General features: G+C 39.6%; 2 protein-coding genes across 3 annotated transcripts in view; both read right to left on the reverse strand.

Moving 5' to 3' along the window:
- Positions 1 to 894: 894 nt before the first annotated feature.
- On the reverse strand, positions 895 to 18,740 carry NOC3L (NOC3 like DNA replication regulator). 2 transcript variants are annotated; one of them, XM_068950064.1, is made up of 21 exons: positions 18,625 to 18,740; positions 16,604 to 16,811; positions 16,019 to 16,145; positions 13,884 to 14,041; positions 13,727 to 13,786; positions 12,584 to 12,714; positions 11,781 to 11,942; positions 10,980 to 11,073; positions 10,568 to 10,743; positions 10,233 to 10,361; positions 9,692 to 9,823; positions 9,188 to 9,268; positions 8,257 to 8,357; positions 7,712 to 7,784; positions 7,572 to 7,635; positions 7,378 to 7,449; positions 6,217 to 6,398; positions 5,859 to 5,987; positions 5,128 to 5,225; positions 3,099 to 3,183; positions 895 to 1,384 (listed from the first exon to the last, which is right to left on the reverse strand). In XM_068950064.1, the coding sequence occupies exons 1-21, from the start codon at positions 18,631 to 18,633 to the stop codon at positions 1,253 to 1,255; spliced, it is 2,403 nt and encodes an 800-aa protein (XP_068806165.1). In that variant the 5' UTR covers positions 18,634 to 18,740; the 3' UTR covers positions 895 to 1,252. The 2 variants fall into 2 exon arrangements, with proteins under 2 accessions (XP_068806165.1, XP_068806166.1); XM_068950065.1 differs by lacking the exon at positions 18,625 to 18,740 and adding an exon at positions 17,805 to 18,402.
- Positions 18,741 to 19,157: 417 nt separating this feature from the next.
- The window catches only part of TBC1D12 (TBC1 domain family member 12), a 50,461-nt gene continuing 45,155 nt past the window's right edge, over positions 19,158 to 24,463 (reverse strand). Inside the window, 4 exon segments of the mRNA XM_068950066.1 lie at positions 19,158 to 20,820; positions 21,563 to 21,821; positions 23,611 to 23,720; positions 24,053 to 24,181. Of these exon segments, the coding sequence (XP_068806167.1) occupies positions 20,743 to 20,820; positions 21,563 to 21,821; positions 23,611 to 23,720; positions 24,053 to 24,181 (576 nt within the window). The 3' untranslated portion in view covers positions 19,158 to 20,742.

Below are 24,463 nucleotides of genomic sequence, written 5' to 3' on the forward strand. Positions count from 1 at the left end.
AGAATAGTCAGAATTAGTCAAAAGCTATGGGAGTGCAGACCTAACCAGACAGAAACACGTGAAAGATACTATTTATTTATGTATTACCTAGTAGTAGTATGCAGGCTGTTTTGTAATCCACATAGTAAAAGATGTATTTTCTGATCCATTGATGGATATATGCCTATTCCATAGATGCTTGTGAATTTCTGTTTTAACTGCTCAGAATTAAGTGAACCAGTCTTAGTGATACTAAAAAACACTTACTTACTTAATAAAAACAAAGTAAATTATTGATAAAAGTATCTCTGAAGCTTAAATAAGGACAAAGGACTAACTTCTCTAGAGAAAAAGAAATATTTTCTAATTATTGTAAGGCTGTTAGTCCCTTGAACAAATGCTTTGCACAACTCACAACATGTATCATTACCACTTCATAGACAAAACATTACGAAACCTCCCCTATAGAACAGAATACATATAAAGCTAACACCTTCTCATTTTCAAATTATTTCATATATTTTACTTATGGTTTGCAAAGCCAACATGAAATTAAGCACAGATTCTGAGACAACCAGACTGACTAGCATTAGGGGAATGGGGATAAAATTCTGTTTCCGATATAAAAAAAGTTTAAAATCCTTACCTTGAATTTGTCCCATAGTTTTGACAGTGATGGTTTATTGAAGGCATTGTTGTAGACCATTCAATTATGCAGCTATTTCAGATCTGAAATTCAGTAATCTCAATTTGCTAATAAATTCCAAAGAGATTTCATTGGGAAAAAAAAACATTAAAGTAAAATAATTTCAAGAAAAGAGAAATGGTTAGGAGACATGAGAAGAAAAACAGAAAAAAATACAATACATACTCCAAACCTCCAGGTATTTTAGCATCAAAGAACTCAATACTATGTTAGAGTTTCAAAAAATGTATTCATTTATCAACACAATCCAGTGATTTTTTAGGAAAATTAGAAAGTTTGTAAACAAAAATATTATACTATAATACACAGCTGCAAGCAATTTTTAAACGACCTGTTTTTATATCTTTTAAAATTACTGATATGACTGTTCATTCTGGTTCCCAAGTCCAGAGAACACAGTCTAGGCGGGTGAAATGGAGGGGCCATGTAACTGTGTGAAAAACTACTGTTTTATTTTAATGCATTTCCATCTTCTAGCAAAATCCTACTTGAATTCTTTTAATGAGTGAAAATTTCTTTCAGCTGCTCTTTCTCCATAAGTCAGTCAACTGAATGTGATAGAAATATTTATGAGAGGGACGATTCCTTTAAGTGTTTAGCAAAATCCAAGGGTTTGCGAATAGCAGTCTCACTGATGTGTTGCTGAAGCTGTTCATTTAGCTCTTCATTTAGAAATGAATCCGGTCGTGAGAATGTATCCTGAAAATTACAGAATAGTAGCTGCATTAGTAAGCAAGGCATATATGTGTTTTCCATGAGCATCTTAGCGGTCCTGTTTCTCTCCTACGCCCTTGATCATCTCCTAGAGCAGCTCTATGGAACTGGCGGCCCACTCAGATCAGGCCTGACAGGAGGTTTCATGGGGATAGCAACAAAGTGATGTGTCCAACAGTCCTTCAGAAGCTCCTGTTTTTTGGGGAGGATTTTGTCTGGTTTAAACTGTTCTCTAAAAGAATACCCTGTTAAACACAGCCACAGCCCCTAGCTTTGAAGGAGCTTATACATTTCTTCCTGTTCAACACACCTTAGAATAACTAAGCAGCTCTGCTCAAAAGGCTAGTGATCACACTACTGCTGACAGTAAGAAGGTGTGAAACTGAGCAACGAAGCACCTGCCCCTGCCTCAAGAGATCCTCTCAGGCTCAGGGAGCCTTCCAGTCTTACCTGGTAACTCAGACAAGGAAGGTCACGCACATGATTTATACCTCCCTGTTAAAAGTCCTAGCACACACATGGGCAAGTGCTTCATGCAGGCTCACTCAAGAAAGAATGAGATCCTCTCTTCTTCAGCGGTGCACAGGGAAAGCAAATTCTCACTCACGAGCTTCTGTCAATAGGGAAGTACTGACAGGCAATGGCAGCATGACACACAGAAGAATACGTGGGATAGATACAGAAACACCTAGATACTGCCAAAGTTTGCCAAAAGGGCCAAACAGTCAGCAAGCAAGGCCTTGCTAGGTATGTCCGATATAACCACCTCAAGTCACTACTTTCTCTCCTATCTTCCTCTTTCTTTGTTTCCAGTATCTTAAAGAGCTTACGCATTTCCTTGTTCAGGCAATACACAGTCTCTCTCCCGTCTGCTGTTCCCAGCCTCATTCTGTCAGATCGGCTAATGTGACACCCAGGCAGGGCAGACATGTCCAAAAGTTGTTACAAAAGGACAGAACTATTAGATCCAAACATATTTTCAGAAGCTGGTTCTCTGAAATGGAAAAACTGTGCTCTCAGTGAGTTATGAATCAGAGGCACTACTGAGGTTATTAGGTTACAATTTTTTCATTAGGAGAAAGAGAATTAATTACCACTTTTTGAAGGACATAGCACTTACTGGACCTTTAATGGGAGTTGGCATCTGGAACACATCCAGTGCTGAAGATCTGAAAACTGTTCACTCATTTCTCCTCTTTACACATTAGTTCTTTGTTCCCTTCAAATTTACACTTTAAAGATAAAAACTGACACTAGTGGGGATCAGTGTCCTTCTACACACTGAACCAAAGGCTCTGGGAATTTAGCTGTCTTGCCAACTCCCAACACTGGGAAAAAGAGAGCTGCCTTTTTATTACTGCTTTATAAACAAACATTAGTTCATCATTACAGAAAAGGGACAAGAAATCTGCACTGAGCCACTGGAGAGTCCAAAAGATAAGAGAAATAATAGACACCACATTCAACTTGCTACATTAACTGGTGCTATGGGAGATGAAACTATTCATACAGCTTTTCCTCCTTCTTTTAGAGTCAGTGCTATCTTAGGCCAGTAAAAAATACTCAACTGAGAAAGCGCAAAATTCAGAAAGCCAGATTAAGTGTGCTCATGCCTGGGCACTGCATAGTGAAGCAGCAGATGATACAGACTGTATTCATACATAATAAAATGTTAAAAAAGAACAAGGAGAGACAGTACCTTTCTTCTAGGTGCTACTGATGCAACAGGAGGATTAAAAGTCATTCCTTTCATGCTGTATGTCTCGAAAAGTTCTGTGGCAGGTCTATAATACAAGCAGAGTTTTCACAGTGAAAGAAACATGATACGAGATACATTTCCAAAATGAGAATATACACTTTAATATTACCACCAACCAAAAGCAATCCTCTTTTCCCCCATTCACCCTGCCTCCCCTCCACCACCCATCAGAGTAATGAATGTAAACTGGAAAAGACTGCAAGCCAGCAGCTGGGAAACAAGGGAAGGAAACGCAAGTAACATGTATCTGTTAATACTCAGCTGGAGCACAGAGAAAGACCATGGGAGACAAGAGAACTGTTCTGTCAGCCTGCCAGAACTCCAAGCAGTCACTGCTTACCCTGCACATATCTCCACCTTTGAAAAAGTCAAAAATATGTGGATAAGGGTTATCTAGTTGATACAACATACCTGAATTTCCAAAGGGATTCCTAAGTCCCTCACCAAAGCATTTCATGAAAACTAAGCAGCCATGAGAGAAAAGGGAAGACTATGACAAGGGAAGAGGTTAAAAGACAGCAGAGAAAAGTCTGTGCAACATTCTTGCAACGGCAGGAAGAAACTATGTATTTCCATAGAGTTTGTGCCAGTACCTCTGCTTTTCAACACACTCAGAAATGATCTGCAGAAGAGGGTGAGTGGTAAGTACAAAGTTATTTGCAGTAGTAACAAGAGCAGCCTGTGAAGAACTGCAGACAAACCTTATGAGATTGAGTCACTGGTCAATAAAATGGCAAATGAATTTCATTGTGAAACAATGAACACAGAGACATATAATCTCAGCTCACATAAAAAACAACAGGCTCTGAGCTGAGCATTGCTAGAAAGGAACAAGATCTTAATGTTATGACAGAAACTTTCAGGGGACTGTGACCTCAGTGCTGTTTGGCAGTAAGAAAGGAACAGAAAACAGAATACAAAGCACTGCTACATCAGTGTTAAATCCACGGATCACCCACATCTCAAATACTGCACTTGAGTCCAAACTCCTCATCTGGAAGTATTCAAAAGGCAAAATGTTCAGGAATGGACAACAAGAATGACGACAGGTATGGAACAGTTCCTGCATGGGATGGATCTCTTCAGCCATGAGAAGAGATGGTAGGTGGAGGGGCGATATGACAGAGGTCTGCAAAATCGTATGTGTCACAGAAAGGATGTATTGGAATAGACTGTTCGTTGTCTCTCCCAGTGCAAGAACCAGGGACCATCAAATGATGCATGCAGGCACCAGGTTCAAAATAAAAGAAGGTAGTTCTTAACACAATGAGCTGTGTTATAACATCCTTACCAAAGGATGCTGTATTTGCAAAACGTGTACTTTGGTTCAAGGGACACTGAACACTGTTTTGAAGAGAATTCCACGGGAAGTTACTAAACAGAAAATGACATCAGGTTTGGGAAATCCCCTGGACTGCAACCAGTCAGTGGCTAGAGCACTGCTCAGAGTTAAGTGTCTACATGCTTGCCCTGTTTTCGCTCTTCCCTAAGGCATCTGTTTACAGCCACTATTGAAGACGGGATAGTGAGTTAGACAGATCCCTGGTCTGAATCAGGATGGCTGTTCTTATGTTTTAACATACTCTGGAGTTTCTGCTGCATCTTGGTTTTCAGTTTACACAGGACAGCCATAGTTCAACAGTCTCGATCCATATTCAGATCAGGGCTGCTACTGAGGAAGTTCAGCTATTTTGCTCCCGTGGGAAGAAAGCACACTGCACACTGAGATTTTTACCCTTGTCAAAGCCTGGCAACAAGCCTCACAAGGAAAGAAAAGGGGGGAAAAAAAAAAAAACCAAAAAGACAGCCAACTTTCTCTACTGGCAGAAGAACAAAGAAAGTGAGTTTCAAAGAACAGAATCTTTTAAGTTTATAATTTTTTTTTTTTAGGGATTCCTTTAATATTGTATAAACAACTACTACTTTGCCAGGGCACTTTTTTTAAAAAGAGAACTCTTTGATAGCTCACCTTCGGCTCAAATCAGGTGAGAGAGCTCCTGAGCCTTCAGCTGGCGCTCCAACAATAAGGTGAGCTGCAAATTTCTGCACTATTGGATGATAGTGCCTCTGAAAAAAGGAAGGAGGAAGGCAGTTGAGTGTGGGTAAGCAGTGATATATTTATCCATGGATTCTCCAATTTATTTCCATTCCACTAAGATGGAAGGGTCTGCTTTTGTTTTAGATAGAGAAGCTGAGCACACAAAAATCAGTCAATTGGTAAGGTTAAATGAACAAGAACCCCCAGTTATACATCTATTCACTAGCAGCTGGCATGCTGTGAGTATAACTCTGCAGTTAATCTAACGCCTTCTGCCAGAAGGTGAGAGGAAGGGTGGAGGAAGCTCTCCCCAAACCCCAGACCCTCGCTGGAATGACAGATCAGGGTATAAGTTGTTCCTGGAGAAGGGTTGGGCTGCCTGGGAACTTAACAGATGAAGCAGCCTCCAAATGAGTCTCTCAGGCAACCTGCAGTGAGACCCAGGGTGGTAGTATCACAGGGGATGCGTAACATCCTCTTTTGAGCTCCCCCGCTTCTCTATACCATTGCGTTGCTGTTCCTCTTTGTTGGAAGTAGTAGGCTCCTATGGGTTAGATTTGATGCATAAGCCTGGCGATCTCTGTTCTCTATTTCTGTAACTATATAAACATGTAGCAGATGTTTACTACTGACCTTCCCAAATCACTCAGCTAGTCACTAACCTGCAATAAATGAAGCTCCCACAGAGCTGTATTCTGAGCATTGCAATGCTCCGGTTCATCTAGTTCTGGGAGATAAACTCCACTTCCTTGGGATTCGTTGTCTAGTAAGAGGTCCATCTTTGGGAACGTCTGCAACAGAAACAGGGACTGAGTTGCTTACGTTACACATCCAACAATAAAATGTTTAATTTAAATCCAGGATTCATTCAATTTTATTCCGTCTCAGCAGCTTTTAAGGAGATTCTGTCTTAATTATTCCTGTTTAATATGCTTCAAAATATTTTTCATAAAATTAATTTGGCAAAAAATTCAGTCACCATTAACCAGTAGGCTAAAAATTCCAACGAGTAGAACTTACGTGCATTAATACCCTGTTTGTTGCCAAGATCCCAATGCTGGAGTTTGGAAGTACATGGAGACCAAGTGTGGAAAGTCGTTTTATGAAAGCGAGAGCTCGTTGTTGGGAAACCTGCTTTCTCCGCTTGGCAAGCATGACATCCAGGCACTGAAGCACAATCCCTATATCATCGTTGGTACCACCTCAAAAACAGGTATTTCATACAAAGAGTAAATAATTATTTCAAGGAACATAAAATACTCTGCAACTGGAACCTGTGAAATAGTATGAAAGTGTAAGATGTTCAAACACAGCACTAACATGATACAGGAAGAAACACTCATCCTTCTTTGGTAAAACTAGGCCAGCTTTGAACAGAAACAAAGTCTCTTTCCTTCTGAGTTCCTTTCTAAAAAAAATTTATTCCATCAAAATTGTCTAAAAATCAGAAATAAGTGTTTTAACCCTAAGCGCACAAACTGTTTCGTCCTTTGTAAGTTGTTACATTGTGCACAGATTTGCTTTAGACTACCCAAAACTGTGGAATGTTTTTCCTCCTTCTTCTCTTATTAGTCAACACAAATGTATGAACCTCATTAAAATTATGTGAACTTTAAACTTTAGGAGTATCTTTTTTCCATAAACTATTAAGCCTCAGAAATATTACTGGAACATTTGATTAGAAGATTTGAAAAAAACAGAACTATAAAAAATAGAAAATTTAAATGTTAGCTTTTAGCAAACAATCTAAATTAGACATTAAAAAACATTTTAACAGTTATAATAGAAAAATTAAGATTTTTTTCTTAGAGAAAGAATCAGAAAAATTTGGTTTCAATTGACAATGAAAGCACCAATTATTAAGCCAGAAAACTTAATCTGAAGAGAGGATAAATGCTTACTCAAGATCACAAATCAGGAGTTCCTTAAAGAATGACATGATTAGAAACTGTTATTACATCCTACAGTAACAGTTTTGGGATCTGTATTGCAGTAGGGCAATGTGCATTTTGAGAAAAAAGTAGATTAAAATAGACAGCTACCCTTTTCAAAACTTAAATATAAAAGGCATCTTAACACAACTGCAGTTTAATAATGCTATATTAAGGCTGAAAGCAGAATAAAAATTATTTATTAAATATACACTGGAAATAAACACTGGAAATAAAATTCTGAAGTTACCTGCATGTAGGCTGAATAGAGTCTTATAAAGATGTGTGTAGAACTTCATCGGATCGATATTAAGAACATCACCTATTAACATAATCCCAAATAAAAAGATTAACTCCATTAACTTATAGGACAATATTAAGCAAAAGTTTGTTTTTAAAGAGCTCTTACCTTGACCAGAGAGTATGTTTTTAAAGAGCTCTTACCTTGACCAGAGAGTATGTGAAAAGCGCTGAGAATGCAATGAAGGGTCTCCCGATAGGTTAAACCCTGAGAATACAAAACTGATAAGCATCCACAGGAACTTCATTTTAAGAAAACTCTAAGAAAAGTAAGTTCAACTTACCCCCGACGCAATGAGAGAATGAAGAACAATCAACAGGTCATCAAAAAATTCCACATTTATGAGATGGGCAAACCTTGAAGCAGAGGGATTTTTATTTTTAGCTATAGGCATTATCTGCAAACTCAGTTCAAAGTATGCTGACTTGCAAAAGTCCAAACCTTGAAAGCGGAGCTAAATCAAATGCTGAACATCTCTATCTTCCCATAGTTAGACAATTCGGCCTCCAGCTGCTTACCACAGCTTCCCTACAGCACCAGAGACATGTTCAGCTTCTTTAGTAAGTTACCAAACTAAATAACGCAATTGCATCACACCTGCTGGGTTTGCATCACAACAATTCTATCCCGGCAATTTCACATCACACTGAAATGTTTTTAGAAGTAGGGAAATACTTCTGCATAGAAATAGAGGGATTTCACCAAATTCATCAGAGACAGTCTTCTGTCATTGCTGATAAAAGATATAATCAAAAAACCTTTAGTGTTGTGTATCTTTTGTGTGTATATCTGTATATACACACAAAAGGACGTGGACTCAATTCTTACTTTGCAAGACCTTCTAGCACTGCTGGCAAAAGCGGAGACTTCTGAGCTTTCTTCAAGATTCTAAAGTATGTTAAAAATACGATATTCAAAGTTTCTGTGTGCTGAAGGAAAGAAAGGAAAAGAAAATATGTAAGCAAGAAAGCAGATATTTCTAGTTCACTTCAACACAACTTAAAATGTTCGTAGTACTACTGTACTATCACATTAAACCACAGCGATACCAGTTTTGAGGGCCAGCATCAGTGATTCTTGGGCAGCAAAACCTACTGGTGGAGCAAGAAACTTGAGGGAGGAGCCTCAGCAAAGGCAACAGCACAGCATCTTCCATCCCTCCTCCCTCCAGGGTGCCTTTCCAGTGGGGTGGCTGATGGTATTACAGAACAGACAGAAAAAAAGCTACAGTGCTGGCTCAGCTGCCACACCTCCTTACTGTCCAAGCCTGCACTCAGGCCTCCAAAATTTGGCCTGGCACTGCCATCTCCACTCTTCCAAACCCTCCCCTCCTGCCCTCTGCCCTGTGCTGTCATACTCTCTGAGCTAACCAGCCTCCTTTCCCCTCCATTCAAGGTGGCCACGCTCCTCCCCTGCCTAATGGCCTCTTTCGGTTTCTGGTAACAGCTATTACATAGTACCAAATGTAGCAAGGAACAAGACACCTGGAGGACTTATGCCGGGATGCCATATGGATTCAACTACCTTTTTGTGCAGGTAACGGAAGGAAATAGGCATGGCTAAGTTGGCTTTTCTGGATTCAATGAGAGGGCTCTGTTTACTAAAATCTATACCTCTGGCACATGTAAGATGTAAGCTGCTATGGTTAACCAGAGGTGTGGAATGCTGCCAATTTGGGGTGGAGGGGAGATGCTTGGTAACAAAAAGGCTAGGAACTGCTGCCTTGTAAAAACAGGAAAATAAATTCTAAATTACTTACCAGCTTCAGTTTTTTTTCTTTACTTTCTGAAGCTTCTGCTTCCAAGAGTTCGCGTTCCAGCTTCTCTTCTGCTTTCTTCCACTGAAAACACACAGCTGATTTTAAGGCAACCGCCATTCCAGCAAATTAAATATTTCCAGCCAGCCTGGGTGTCCAGGTTCCAAACACATCTAAAGAACAAATCTTCCATCTTGGTGAGTTGCTTAAAGTTGCCTTTGTGATGTTACAGGAAAACCAACTTCTTAGATCTGTCCCTTCCCAGTGGCCAACAAAATTAACCAATGGAAAGCATTATCAACATCAGAAAGACAGCACAAGGACAAGAACAAAATTAGGAAGATGAATTAAATTCACTGCAGAACCTCATGAATGTTCTCAGTCCAGTGCAAACACTAATTACCGATGCTGAGAGCTAACAATGGCAACAGAGGAAGCGCAGTCACTGCTGAAACAATTTGCCACCTAAACTGATTAAAATAGAGCATCAGAAAGCACAAGTCATACCTTTCTTTGCATTCTCGAAAGATTTTTTCTTTTTTCTTTGTAAGTCATGAACCTTTTTTTCGGCGCAATGTCTTCAGAGTCTTTTTTTAATTCTACTTCCTTAATTCTTAAGTGAAGAAATACTTTTAAGACCTGTAGTAAAATAAAATAAAGAAAAGGTGATCCAGAACAGAGGAATGGAGAGTCTAAGAAATCCTGCATTTCATTCTGTTTATTTCTTCATCTTCCTTCCCATCGCCACTACTTGTCTCTGCTCCCTGTCCCTTCCCCATGACTGTCCATTTCTACCCCTTTCTCCATTTCCCTGTCTCACTTCAGCTCTCCCATGTCTGTCTGGATGTGCTCTCCTCTTCCCAGTCTCTGTCCCCAGGCCCATACCTCTCTTTTTAACCCTCTGGCTCAGCCTACTTCTAGCCTTCCTGTCTGTTCTGTCACAGTGATGAAATGCTGCATGTCTGTAGCTAGCGCCTGCATTAACTTTCAGATTTTTTTTAAGCCAACTACAGAAAAAAATTGTGAAGTACAACAGAAAGACTCTTACCTCAGGTCTGACATCGTAATTTCTACCCTTCACAAGACCAGATATGACCTTAACTACCCCAAGCGAAGCAAAGCCCAGCTTGTCTTGTTTAAAGAGCTTCTTTACTGCCTCAAAGCATAGTTCAGACATCTGAAAGGGAAATTGAAACAAATTCTGTAAAGCCAGGTTCATGACAATAGCTAACTGACGATACTGACAATATTTACTACGTGGACAAAGCCTGTGACATTTTGAAAAGATACGGCTACGTGATTAGGATACTGTGGGATAAAGTTCTGAAAAAAATTACTTTCAGGAAGAACGGGACCTCTTTCCCTAATCAGAAAATCGCTTACCATTTTTGAGGTATCATTCATGAGCGGAACAATCAGAACAATAATGTTGTTGTGGAAGTTAAAGTGGGGTAAGGCCACAAGCAGCTCACACAGACACTTCACTGCAATCTCTGCTAGACCTTTATACGCTTTTAATGAGATGACATTACTTTTCTTCAGCTTCCTTTGTTTCCAATCTGCACAAAATAACATTTTTTGTTAAAACACCGGAGAGCTTCTAAATATTCATAATTTTAGTTTTTTAGCAATTTTAGTATAATTTAGTTTTTGCAGTTTTCTACACACTTATACGAAACAGTACTAGTCTGAAAGACAGGCTCAGGTAGCAACTTTCATTCAGTCACAGGAGGCAAACTGTGATGCTGCAAACAATTTTGCTTTTGCTACAAAAAATGGGAAGTGTTGACTTTACCTTTAATTGTTTGTTCTAGATTTTCCAAGTAAAATTTGTACTGGCTCACAAGGCCTTCTTCAAATTCTCTTAGTTTCTGAGTTTCTTTTTTAACCTGGAAACATAATAGAAATGGCATTTTATTTGGAGAGAGAAATACTGAAATTAACCAGTACTGCCAAAAAAAAAAAAAAAACTTTAACATGATTATCAGATATCTGAGAAGTTTTTTCTTCTAATCAGGCATTCCCTGAAATGTATTTAAAATAACACTTACAGATGTCTACGCATATTCTGTGCATAGAGGGCCTTTCCCAATTACGCCTATTTCATTAAAAGGGACTGAACTGAAATTTGGCACAAGATGTTATTTTAAAGGCATAAAAAGCTCCAGAAAACAAGTTATTCTATATTTGTTCAGTATATTATTGAACTCATACACAGAAATCTGTGCCAGTTAGGTGGCAATGCTGCATAAGTTGCTTTCTTTACAGGTTCCTCAATCTGACACCAAACACTGTCTTATCCAAGGTTTATGGTGAAGGTCACCCAGGTTTGGTATACTACTTTCATATACTATTATTTCCCTCCATTACCACGAGCATGTCACCTGCTTATTGAAGGAACTACACAAGAATCAAAGGCTAAAAATCAAAAACCTCTGCCCCCCAAAGTGTCAAGAGTTTCAAAATTTCCACAAGTACTTGTCAGCCTTTGTTCCAAACTGTAAATTTATATTAAAAGAATCAGTATTAGTATTTGGCACCATTTAAAACCATCTGAACTACTCACGACACTCTATAAAGAAACTCAGTACTTCACCTTGGTAGCCTTTTCTGCTTCGGTCAGAGGCCGAATTTTGTAAGAAGGAGCAATATCTTTGAATATCTCCATCAAAGAAACCATGACCAACTTCCGAACAATCACAGCCACATTAGGATCCTGCTCCATCAGCATAGCACGCAATTCTTTCAACCTTTTAATCTGGTTAAGAAAAGAGGCAGTCAAGGTCAGCTGAAGATCACCTTCCAAACCAATTTACAAGCATAATGTATGCTTCAGCAAAAGTTAGTCACAAGAAACACACCTCATACTATAACAAGAAAACAATTAACTCAGCGTTTACTCAGACTCTACTTAGCACTGCATGATGAGTCAAGAAATGCTACGTAACCCGATAAAATCCAGAAATATTTTGGGAATGTTCAAACTACCATGCCATTAAAAACTTGCACAGAACTATCTAGAGATAATAGCCTATCCCAAAACACTGAGTTTCAGTTACAACCTTGAAATCAGAGCTTAAATGAGGGTCATACCCAGGAACAAGATAGTTTGGACAGCAGGTACTGACAATATTATTCCTAAAATCACGTGTATTCACAGAGAGACCAATTACTTCTGAACAGAGCGGATGCAGTTACCTGAATGAAAACCCACCGTACCAATGTCTGGCAAAAGCAAGTTTCACTTTTTGGAACCCCCTGGGAGGGAGCGCAACCCTGATCTTTTTCCTTGTTCCAGGGATATGTTTTGCTGCTTTTGCTATTATTTAGCCACTTTATTTATTGATTTACTGCACAATACAGGCATACATAAATGCACATCAAGTAAACACTACCCACATTGTTTTCTGGGTCAGAGAGAATGGCAGATGCTAAAGCAGCAATCTGTATCTTCCTTTCTTGCAGCTTTCTTCTCCTTTCAGCAGCCATTTCCTCAGGAGTGAGAACAGGCAGGGGTTCTTCATTAGGGTCTAGCACAAAGTGTAACAGTTAGAGAGGAGGGTCACTGGGGAAACCACTTAACAAATACTATATTGCAAACTACAGTTCTAGAGACTACATTTCAAAAGGGTACCGTGATAGCACCATACAACAATACCACATGCAGTTCCACAGTAAAAGCAGCTTTAAGAATGACCTTGCTAGAGCTTCTATTAAGCCAGGACTTAATTTTCTCTTGCACCCCAAAATCTTATTCTTGCAAAAAGAAATGGACCAAATCTATTTTGAATTTGAAAATAATCTTTTCTGAATCTGAAAATGGTTTTTCCTAAGTACAGTGGTAATGTATAAACTCAACATACGGTCCCAATTGTGCCAAAAAATAGCGGTGCCTTGCAATTTGCAGCAAACTTTTCACCGTTCATTTCTTGTTCTGAAAATACAATTCATTTATTTGCCTTTTATGAGGATTAATTGGCTTAGAGTATGTCCTTGCTCAACTTCTGATTGACTTTAGATCATAGTGACCCATAAGTGGCAGAGTTAGAACTACAACTGTTACTTGAATATGAACGTCACTAGATAGCAAACTGCAAATTGAAGTCTAAATTTCCTAGTGTTCTGATATTTGATTAAGTAAAAAAGTCAAAGGCAGTATAAACTCAAAAACCTACGTAAGTCTGTGTCCTGAACTGCATTTCAAAACTGTCTCAGAATAGCAAATCCAAAACCGCAGCATACATACTAAGACCAAGATTTCCCTTCTCACTGGCGAAAATGACACAACTGATGTAAAGGTGAAGAAAACATCAGTTCCAGACAAAAATCAAAGTGATCTTCAAGACAGTGATTCTGAAACCAGTTGTGGAAATTCTGTTCCCTGGAATTCTACTACGTAGTCTGGCGGTAACACGACAATAAACTGAACATACTCAAAAACACCCTAAAAAAATTCACTTCAATTATAAATTTCCTTAAGGAACAGCAATGCACTCTTCAGTTATGTCAGTGATTTGGAAAAAAGAATAAACAGGATACTACCCTCTGCTACCTCCATTTCTTCTGTATCATCCTCCTCTTCATCCTGTGCAACATTTAGAACTGCAAAAATAGAGTATCTAGTGTCAAGCATGTAACAAACGCTTTGGAATTTTAAAAGAATAAATAAAACACATCTTGGCTGACTTCACGGTTTTACCTGGCTTTTCCATGGTTTGAGGAATAATGCCACCTTTGTCTTTGATGGGGAGCAGATGGATGAGTTCTTTTTCTGGCTCAGTCTGCATGCGTCTCGGCATCTTCTCATATTTGTCAATCACGCTTTCATGTTTTCGTTTCTTGATGTGAACAGGTTCACTGAACAATATAAGGCAAACTAAAGCAATGAACCATATATGACAGTATAACAGGTGGATGACTTGTCCACATTTAGAAAATGATGGTTGATCTTATTATGTAGAATGTTTCAGTGTGTTGACCACGATAGAACCAGTCACCACTCTGTCAATCAGTTTTTATGTAGATCCACAAAGGAGCTTTGAAATCAGGACAAAAAATTGCTTCCCATCTCCTTTTTAAGGGAAACATAAACGTGAAATGAGCAAAGACAAAATGAGAATTTAGTTAATCTAGCAGGTCAGATGAATTACTTGGTGAATTTTAAAATGACTGCATATGAGTGTAAACAGGCAAGCAAAACGCTTACATCGACTTAGTTAAATGAATTTACAGAAGAATCTAAGTAAAAGGTATAACCACTTGCAGTATAAGCACATCTCCAAAACGTTATCTGTTTTCCTTACTAATGAACTAAAAGCCAGGGATGAAGGATCACGCTGTGGAAGTGAGCCATGTGATCACATGCTTTCCCCTTCCTCTGCCCTATGACAGGAACGCCTGCTGTTGATTTTGTATGAGGCAGAGTTTCAACTAGGCACATCTGAAGAACTCTGGAAGCCCTGGGCTGAGCGACTGCTTGGCTTCAGAAAGGAAAATCACATGTATGTGACTTAATGTCATGTTACAGTGAGTCCACTCAGCACACATGACACAGTTACCCTGCCTGTGTACTGTAAGGCCAGCCTATCAGCTTTGCTGTCCCTGTGCAGATCATTCCTGTGCGCCCAAATCCTATGCAATGAGCACTGGACCTCTGCACATCCGTGACTGATCAATCGAGTATGCAAAAAATAGACCTGCTGCAAAAACACAAAAAATTCTGTGTTATAAAGGACATCTGGAAATCGCAGTGCTAGCTGATGGGTTTTGAGATGGCGCTGCTTCCATTGGTGCAGCAGCAAGGGACTAAGGGGCTATTCAAAGTAAGGCAACAGTGAGCAGATCAGATGAATTCAGGTAAGGGCCAGCACCCTTGGGGAACATAATTTCAGGCCCACATATTAAAAACTTTGAAAAAGATTAAGTAAAATGCAGAGAGACAAAATGGCAACCATAAAGATCTCAGCACAGCCTCATTAATTTCCTTAGAAACTAGTCTACATTATTAAGAACTATCATCAGCATTAACAAATTAATTTGTCACAGATTGGCAAAAAAAAAAAAAGCTAGAAGATACATCCCTCCTCTTTTCTTAAAAACAGTGAGCAATGAGGTTTTGTTTTTGAACATTTGCTCCATGTTCAGTTTGAAAAAAATGTTCCATAAATAAAGAAAACTGAAATTTACAGAGAAAATTACAAGCACCTTATAGAGACTAGGCATCCAGAGTCTCCTCCCACTCAGAAAAGCAAGTTAGCAATTTTAAAGTCATCTAACTAGACTAGTCTGTAGAAGTACATTTTTACAGACTTTTAATTGTACCACTTGTAGCACCATCCTTTGCTGATTTTCACTGTGAACTCTTCCTAATGCTTTGTGCCAGAAAACTGGAAAATAATTTTTTCTATGTGTGTTTTGCTGTTGTATGTCTTAACAGACATGGCTTCCAGAGCGTTTTTTTTCAACTGACAAAGCAATATGCCAAGTACAGTGGCTGAAAGCACAGGGAAGGACCTGAATACTCCGCAAAATAAGCACTGTATACAGAATGAAGCATTTTTCTGAGTTTGAGGAATGCTACTTCTCTCACAGTTAGGGTTCTCACAGGAGCCAACACTGCGCAGAAAGAGTATCCTGAAGGTCAGACACGGCAGGTGAATGTACCCATAGACATGAACACATTAATACAGATTACCCTGAGAGACTAAAAAAGGGCTAAACTGGAATTCCAAAGAAAACTGACTCAAAGCGACCTCCTGATACACGTTATTACGTTACATATTAGCCACACACAGCTGAATTACTATGAAAAGTAGACATCGTAACAACACTCACTTAGAAGAAAGATCTCTGGTTAAAAATGATGCTTTCTGAGCCAAATCTTCCATTAATTTCAAGTCATCCTCATCCATCATGTCCAGTGGAAGAGCATCTTCCTCCTCTTCTTTGTCCTGTTTTTCAGCTATTTTAGAAGACAACAAATACAGATTAATATTCTGTACATATATTTAAACTGCCTACTTCTGTCAGGTAATTTTAGACCTCACTTCAACCTTGATCTCATCAATCTTCACAAACATTGGGCCAAAAAATCTTATCCCAGAAAACTGCCCTTTTATTGATCCCAGAAAACTGCCCCTTTATTGAAACACACAATGCTGATTATAGCAAACCTGGTTCTACCATCTCTGTCAGATCTTTTGTTGCCAAAAAGGCTGTTTTGTGTTTTTCATAACTTTCTTTCTTTCTTTTAACAAGAAGAGCAATTATTTATGCACGCGAAATTAAATTTTGATTTTCTGAAACAATTTTACAACATAAAGAGCAGGATACTAGTAAACCTCACACCTTTGCCTTCCTCTACAAAGAAAAAGCCTGAGATGTTAATAAATTCACTGCTCATAACAAAAAAGCACTTACCAACATGTTTTTTCTTGTATTCCTCCAATGGAACAGGTTTTCTACAGACAGCATCTCTGACAGCCTGCCTTAGCTTCTTTTGTTCTTTTCGATACTTCTTAGCAGCACTCTGCTGCTTATATTGCTTGTTCTTTAGTTTGTTGTCGAGTTTTATTTTACTAGTTCTCAATAACTTGCGAAAGCTTGGAACTCGTTTTGTGTTTTTTCTCTATGAAACAAACAGAAAACTACAAGTAACTGACTTGTTTGTAGCCCTTGTAAAATTTAATTTCACTATTTCATGTCTCACTAAGCACATATTTCCATCAGTGCTGAACAACTTGTTCCTTCCAAATGGTATCATCAGCTCAGCAAGTTTACCCAACTATGTTAAATGAATGAGAAGACAGACATTTCTCTTTTTTACAGAAACATTCTTTAACAATTCTTTTATTAAGCATAATACTCATCCACTTTCAGACACAGAAAAAATATGGATATTCAAAGTGTGGCATACAAATAGCCAAGATTCAGTTCTTTGGCTTGCGCACTCCCAAGCACTCCATCTCCTTTCTTCATGACGCTGTTCTTCCCTAGCCCACAGTAAGTAAGGTTAGGGACTCTGGTACAAGGCTACAGCCTCAGGCAAATGTCCTGATGCAGCACCCTCCTGTCCCAAGCTCTCCACGACAGCTATGACATGTGGAAGAGCCCAGGCTGCCCTCAGCAAGGCTCAGAACTGTGTGATGGAGAAGCTGTGAATGGGCTGCGGGTGCCAAGGATCATGGAGCCACAGCGGTCAGGAGGAGGAGAGGAAGGAGAAAGCCTGGATGCACAGATCAGTATGGGCACAATGGGCCAAAAAATGCAAAACACTCCAAGAAGCATTCAGGATCCTGAAAACGGACACGGTTTACATAATGAGCAGCGTGGGAAGGTAGGAACTGGAGTTAAAAAAAAAAAGAGTGATTTTAGAGTTTTGGTGAGGAAAGATGTGTCTCCTTGGTAAAGAGATAGGTGACCGAACCAGTGTGGAGCTCTTAGGTCTGGAATTTCTGTCGGTTCACCTTCAGTTTCCCCTTTTAGGTTTGGCTGTTGGGAAAGAGTTGAAGAAATAAAAGCAATCCATATCCATACCCTAGATATCAACAGGCTACTCTAAGCCTGAATGGACCCATAAGCCATTATTTTTATTGTGATCTCCTTCTCGTGAAGGACTTACCGTGTTCATCTTAAGACCCAGCAATCCCACACATCAGTGACAACAGCACTGACTTGCTTTTAAGGTTTTGTGAAGGCTGATGATACGAAAATGCCAAAAGGGTCAGCTCTTGATTCTAAAAGACCTCTGAAAATACTGCTAGTCAAATCCTCATCCTCTTCACAAGGGCTTTCTAAAGCTGACCCTTGTCTCTACACTAACCACATAAAACTAAGTGAGAATAGTTACAATTACCATCTACCTAAAAGTCCCTTTCGAGTTTGCTTTTCCTCTCCAGATACCACCTCACAACTCAAGTGCGTTTGAGCAAGAAACGCTGCAGGTTATCCTACTCTGCTAAAACTCTTATGCTATACCCCTCGTCTTAATGAACGACTCGACCGACATTTGCCACGCACGATCCGTTTCTCTCATATTGTAGTTCTGACAAAACCACCTCTCACAAGCGAAAGACAAGCCTTTGCTAAAAAAAGGAAATCTGCAGCAGAATGAGCACAGCTGCTGCCTACCCTCCGTACTCGCACGGTATTTTATCACCTGCCCTGCAACACCAAGAACTTTCCCACGCCTCACAGCCTCACGCCACACCTGCTCCGCCGCAGGGATGCGGAGCCAGCGCAGGAGGGCAGCCCCTCCACCGAGCAGCCCGCAGCCCGGCCGCGGCCACGTCCGCCCGGGCCGGGCCCGCCCCGCAGCCTCACACGGAGCCGCGGGGGGGGGTCCGGGAAACCGCCGCGCCGCGCCGCCCAGCCCCGGCGCGGGGCGGGTGGCCCCGCAGCGCCCCCGATCCCGGCAGCCACCCCCAACCCCCGCCTCCTACCGGCTTCATGGCGGCCGCCGCCCCGAGCGCGTGCTACGCCGGGCCCGGGCAACGGAAGCGGCGCGCGCGGCGGGACCCGCCCCTTGACGGCGGCGGCCGCGCCCACAGCGGCCCCTGGCGGCGGAGGCCGGGCGCGGCGCGAGGCCGTTGGGGGGTGCGCGGCCGTTGGGGGGGCCTCAGCGCTACAGCTTTAACGTCTGTCTCACCGTAGCCCGAGGCGGGGGGGGGGGGGGGGGGGAAGAAGGGCGTTAGTACCTACTACCACCGCGTTCGCAGTTAAGGCAATCTCCTCATCCCAAGCATTCCCCCTCTTCCCCCCCGCAACAAAATAACACGTTCAGCCATCAAGTTGGTTAGGGCAGCAGTGCTGAATGCAACGCTGCTACGTCCTTAACCGTTCTTTTTTTTTTTTTTAAAAAAAAGAGAAAAAAAACCACACACCAACCTTCTCCTACTGTATATTCATATATTACTTGGCAAGTGTTGTTATTTTTTTCTTTTGGGCAAACAACAGCCTTGAAAAGAACAACACAATATTTCTGCTATAAGTTTTATTTACACAGGAATTGTTACTAGTGGTCTTAAAGGAAGGCTTGATCCTTCTATTTACAGTTATATACAGAGATTTATACTTGAAAAGTAAGAAAACTGTACAAGTTAACACAAAAATATAAGACAAATTGAATCCAATTAAAGTAGTGAATACATAAGTTAAGAAAAATTTGACATTTAAGTTTCAAATTGTAATGTTATGAGTAATATATATGTAGTTTTGAACCAGATAGCAACGTAAGTTACACCACACTAATTAAATCTTTACCCCAAGTTACATAGACTCTGCTTTTAAACACCAGACAGCTGAAAACCTCCTGCACTTAAAAATATGCAATGATAATTCTGACTTGATTTCCACAGAGGGTCCAGTTACAAAAACCCACATGTAAGGAACCTATTTACATTAAATATTAGCAAAAATGGACCAAGAGAGTGCAAGTGTTCCTCACCTGCAGTGCTATCCATTTTAAATTCCCAACCTCCACAATCGAGAGTTGTACGGTGGATCTTTGAGAACAGGAAATGTTGAAAACATCTGCTGTGACATGTACTGTATGACATTATTTTCTCACCGTTAAAAGTTGCTAAAAGAATTAAGTATCATTAAACCATATGCTTTTTGCATTTCAGTATTGCACACTAATAAAATATAGTTTAAAAAAACTGCACTATTCTGAAGTGTTAAAGGTGGATGCTCCCTTGACAATACAAAGTCTGTAGATAGCTTTATCAATTTCTAGTGTTTACCATTACATACAAGCGTATCTTAGTTGGGAATGGCTTAATGAAATAAAACTTCTGGTGGCAAAACCCATTCACAGAATACCCACACCATTTTTAATAAGCTGCACAACTAATACACCAAAACAAAGGCTCAGCGCCATTCATTTTGAAAGCTGTACACACTGAGAACAGTCCTGATCTTATCGCTTTTTAAATTTCAAAAAAAATTTTTCTGTTGTAACAGGTTTGGACACAATACTTCCACACTTCGAGTTAATTATATTTGCCCAGACTGAAGCTGTAACTGAAAAGCAAGTAAATAACAATACCCCTTCCCAAATCTTACCCACCTGGCATACGCATACCAAACAACCTTATTTGGTCCTCAATACTTTTAAATAGTTAATTTTGGAGGTAATATTTGTACCCAAAGCATTTGGTCTGGATAGCAGTTTTGGGGCCTTAAGATTTAGCATTTTCCTCACCCCTCTCAAAAAGTGCCTTTGTGGTATTTGTAAAAAGTTATGCCTCAAAAAATTTTTAAAGTACCAACAGAAGTTATTACAAATGTTTATTGCATTGAGCTGACTCTTTTAAAATATTAAATATGAACTCCTCGTTTCTCAGTTTCATAGGTTTTAGTATGCTGTGTGAAAACAAATCTTTCCACAAAGAGCTAATACTGGCAAAAGGCTGAAGATTTCATCAGTTCATTACTTCAATGAGAGCTAAACTGTCTCTCTCATTTCTTGCACCATTTTCTACAGTGGCTTCCCACACAGATTTGATGCAAAAACTCCTTTTTCAAGTGGTTTCCCACATTTTCAATTGACCTCTACATTATGACGACTGGCTTTTCAGTGCTGGGCTATGGTTCTTGTCCCCTTCTTTGTTGTCCTTCATTAGTGAGGCAAACACCTGAAAATGTAAATTATTTAATGAATATAAACAGATTAGTCTTATAAAAACAGATCGAGATTAACAGTCACAGTACCAGCACAGAGACTACATTCAGAAATAGGACACTAGAGAGGAAGAGTCAATTAACACCCTTATCAGTCCCAGTCACAGAAGTTTTCCTCCATCTTAGGAAACATTCCAATGCAGAACTGATCTCAGGCTATTTTGCCCTTTTAACTTGATGAGGGTTTCATCTGCAACAATTCTGGTCCTTTGTTATACAGGTATTTTCCCATCAGCATTAGATTAATTCCAATACGGGGGACAGAGGTGGGAAAATTATGTCGACAGCCACAACATAAGATTGTATGAACAGAAGTTTTGTTCAAATGGGTCTACGCAACCTTAGGCTCTGCATTTTGGTCAGTCTCAGGTAGACTTCTGTTTAAAGTGTTCATCTTTCTCTTCCTCTTGCCTGGCATGTAAGTCTGCACTAGAAACTAGGGATTCTTCAGTAACTGTTTTATCGCTTCCCACATAAGCAAGTTTCAGTGCTGAATTTGTCTTCCAAAAGAAGGAGGGGAAGGAGTAATCACCAACAAAATCTGAGCTTCTCTTCAAATTCAAGATGCATCTCATGTCAGAGGTGAGGCCTCAACTACAGTATTAACCCTCACTCTGAAGTCAGACGCGCAGCATAAAGTAGTCATTAAGGGAAGTGCCCCCCGTAGTGTTCTGAGATTTATAACCGAAAACTCACCTGTGCCCATTTCTTGTTACTATTCTGCATCTGAATAGCTGCAATACAGCTAAAAAGCTTTTCTGATGTAATGTCTTCTGGAAGTTTTGTTAGAAACTGGGCTATATGAATGAAGTCCATCTGTAGGAGAATATCTTCATATAATCGAAGGATTCCTAATCCCGTCCTGAACAAAAATTCTTCCCCATCTCTGCAGAAGACATCCCAGACACGACAGGCCAGATCAAGTGGTAGTGACTTGCTGTAGAGTGTAAAAATCCTACATTAAGGGGGAAAAAAAAAAAGAACAGGTATAATTTTAATGTATTTCAGAAACATGAAAATACCACCTCCTTTAAATCTAAATTGGATTAGCTGAGAGCAAGCAGATGACAAGTTCTCTCTCAAGTGTTTGTATTTTTTTTTTATTTCGAAGATATACAAGTCCCCAGCTCTTCACATCAGAGTTCTGCTGAAACTTTTCACGCTACAGGAAATTCTCCATTTGAAATCAACCTCCTCTAGGAAGCTCTAGCTAGAAAAGTTACAAGGATCTTTGTGCTCAAATAGGGCACAATATACATAGGGCACAATATACAAGGGCTTATACAATAAAGATCAAAAATGTGATACTTAAACCCCCTTTTTTTTTTTTAAGCCATGTAGTTTATGAACAGCTCTATTCATCATTTGGTTTTTAAACTAAGCCTGAAGTTTCAAATCTTCCCTGTAGAAGGCTGGAGTGGTAGGCTACAGCCCACAAACATAGTAATGAGAATCTGGCAACTACATTTCCATAATACATTTCAAGTTTACATCCAAGTTAAAAATCACCAAAATCTAAAGACAGGCACTCTTTCTACTCTCTGTTCTATATAGGACTTGTTTTTTAAATTATGAAGCTTATTTTTAAAAGCATTCATTAGATGTGCTGTATGCACCATACCGCATAAACCCTTCCATAAATTTGTAGCAGTTCCACTGATGCAAGGCATAGCATTCCATTTCCCCCATTATTCACACTAGAAAGCAGTTCTAGAACCTCAGAAGACTCCTAACCACTGAGACTACTACAATCCTCCTGCATTCTCTTCATAAAGAGAGCTCTTTATCTCAACACCATTATTGGAACAGGTGCAGGAATGTCATAATCTTAATTTACTGCTGATAATCAGAACATTCTATTGCTTTACACAAGAGCACTATTTCTGCAACAGATGCACCTCTTCTGATCCCCCCAAACTCTCAGGGCTACCTTACTCATGGGTCAACACTGCTATTGTGTGCCTTGCTCCTGCTGAAACTTGCTGCTTGCCGATAAGCTACATCTTGTAGCAGTTCTTCACTCCTAAGCACTGGGATGACCTGGCATTTTTATATTATTTAATTCTATGCGATTCAGTTTGCTCCAGTAAAAACATCTAGCTCATATAATAATCCTATACACACACACACGCGCGCTTGTATATATATTTACACACGAGACAACATTCAGTATTTGGAAGTGCTCCATGCACTTGAAGGGTGCTTGCATTAGTGGCTTCCATTAGTAGTACACAATATAGTTTAGTACTGTGCTTTGGAGCACTCATTAATTCAAAACAGTAATCTTATTTCCAAATTTATCCCTTCCTGAATCAGGTGCTATATTTCATTTTGCCTCTACTTTATATTCCTTTCAGAGTTTCCCCTTACTTTCTTCAGTAACAGATTATGTTCATGTCAAGTCTCTTATGATCAGTCATAAAATAACTGCAGTTCTCTCTTCACATTACAAATAAGTGACTGTAACCCACAACAACATAGACCTAACAGAAGTCCTTCATGACTCATTTCCTATCTGAATAGACATCTCTCCTAATCCCAGTTCATAATGCTTCAATCCTGCCAGAGGAACTGCAGTTGTATAAGGCAAGTCACAGGGATTTCACAAGACCTAGAAAGCTGAAGTACACTTACATTTGACAAGTGCTTTTAGGCTGTATTTCTATTGCTGAAAAACCTATAGCAAAAAATGGGAAGTGTTTCAACAGTTGTAAGATTAGATATACTATGTTCTCTGAACTCACCAGTCTATCAAATATATGTCTGGAGTAAGACTGTATGATTTGAAATGAAGAAACAATTTAGGAAGATTTTCTTCAAAAAATACTTCAAAGGCTGCAAAGTATTTCAGCATCTGTAGAGACAATAAAGCGCCTCATAAGCAGTCTTGAAGAGAACAGGCTATAAAACAACATAAAAACAACCAAGGATTGAGGAGCTCAACACAGCATGATGCGACTTTTTAGTTAAGTACTATGATTAAGTGTTTCTAGATGAAAGTCAAAAAAGTAGAATGTGTTCAATGGATTAGAACCTAATCTCTAGATTAGGTGCTCTCAGTCTTGTAACTGCAGATTACAGTTCTCCATTATTCAAAAGAATGAAAGGAAGGAAGCCACCAATAATTCAAATATGCTTCAGGTCAAGAGACAGTAAAGTTTTAAAACCAGAAAACTATGTGCATACCATGCTGTGATCCACACGGAAAAAGGCCAGTTGGCATGGCTTGTTTAGAAGGTTAGCAAAGGCAATGAAAGCATCTGCCTCTTCCAGATTGAGGATGAGTACAGCAGCAATGAAGGACATCCCTTGTACCTTCAATGGGGGGAAAAGCATCAGGCAAACATAGGTAAGTAGGTTCAGCGCATCATACATCTTCGAAGTGCAAATATTTACAATCAGCAATATATCAAACACCATTATCTAACATTCCCAGATGAACACAGAACAACATGGGACAAATTTTTTTTTGCATGCAGTCAATTAGATTTCAACAAGAAATTCAGTGTTTCTTCAGATACAGGTCTTAGATGCTCGATGAAAATTCTGGGAGGTCTTACAAGCACAAGTGCTCGGAGACTTGGAATGCAAGAAAGT

This window comes from Struthio camelus, chromosome 7 (genome assembly GCF_040807025.1).
Source record: "Struthio camelus isolate bStrCam1 chromosome 7, bStrCam1.hap1, whole genome shotgun sequence".
Taxonomy (NCBI): Eukaryota; Metazoa; Chordata; class Aves; order Struthioniformes; family Struthionidae; genus Struthio; species Struthio camelus.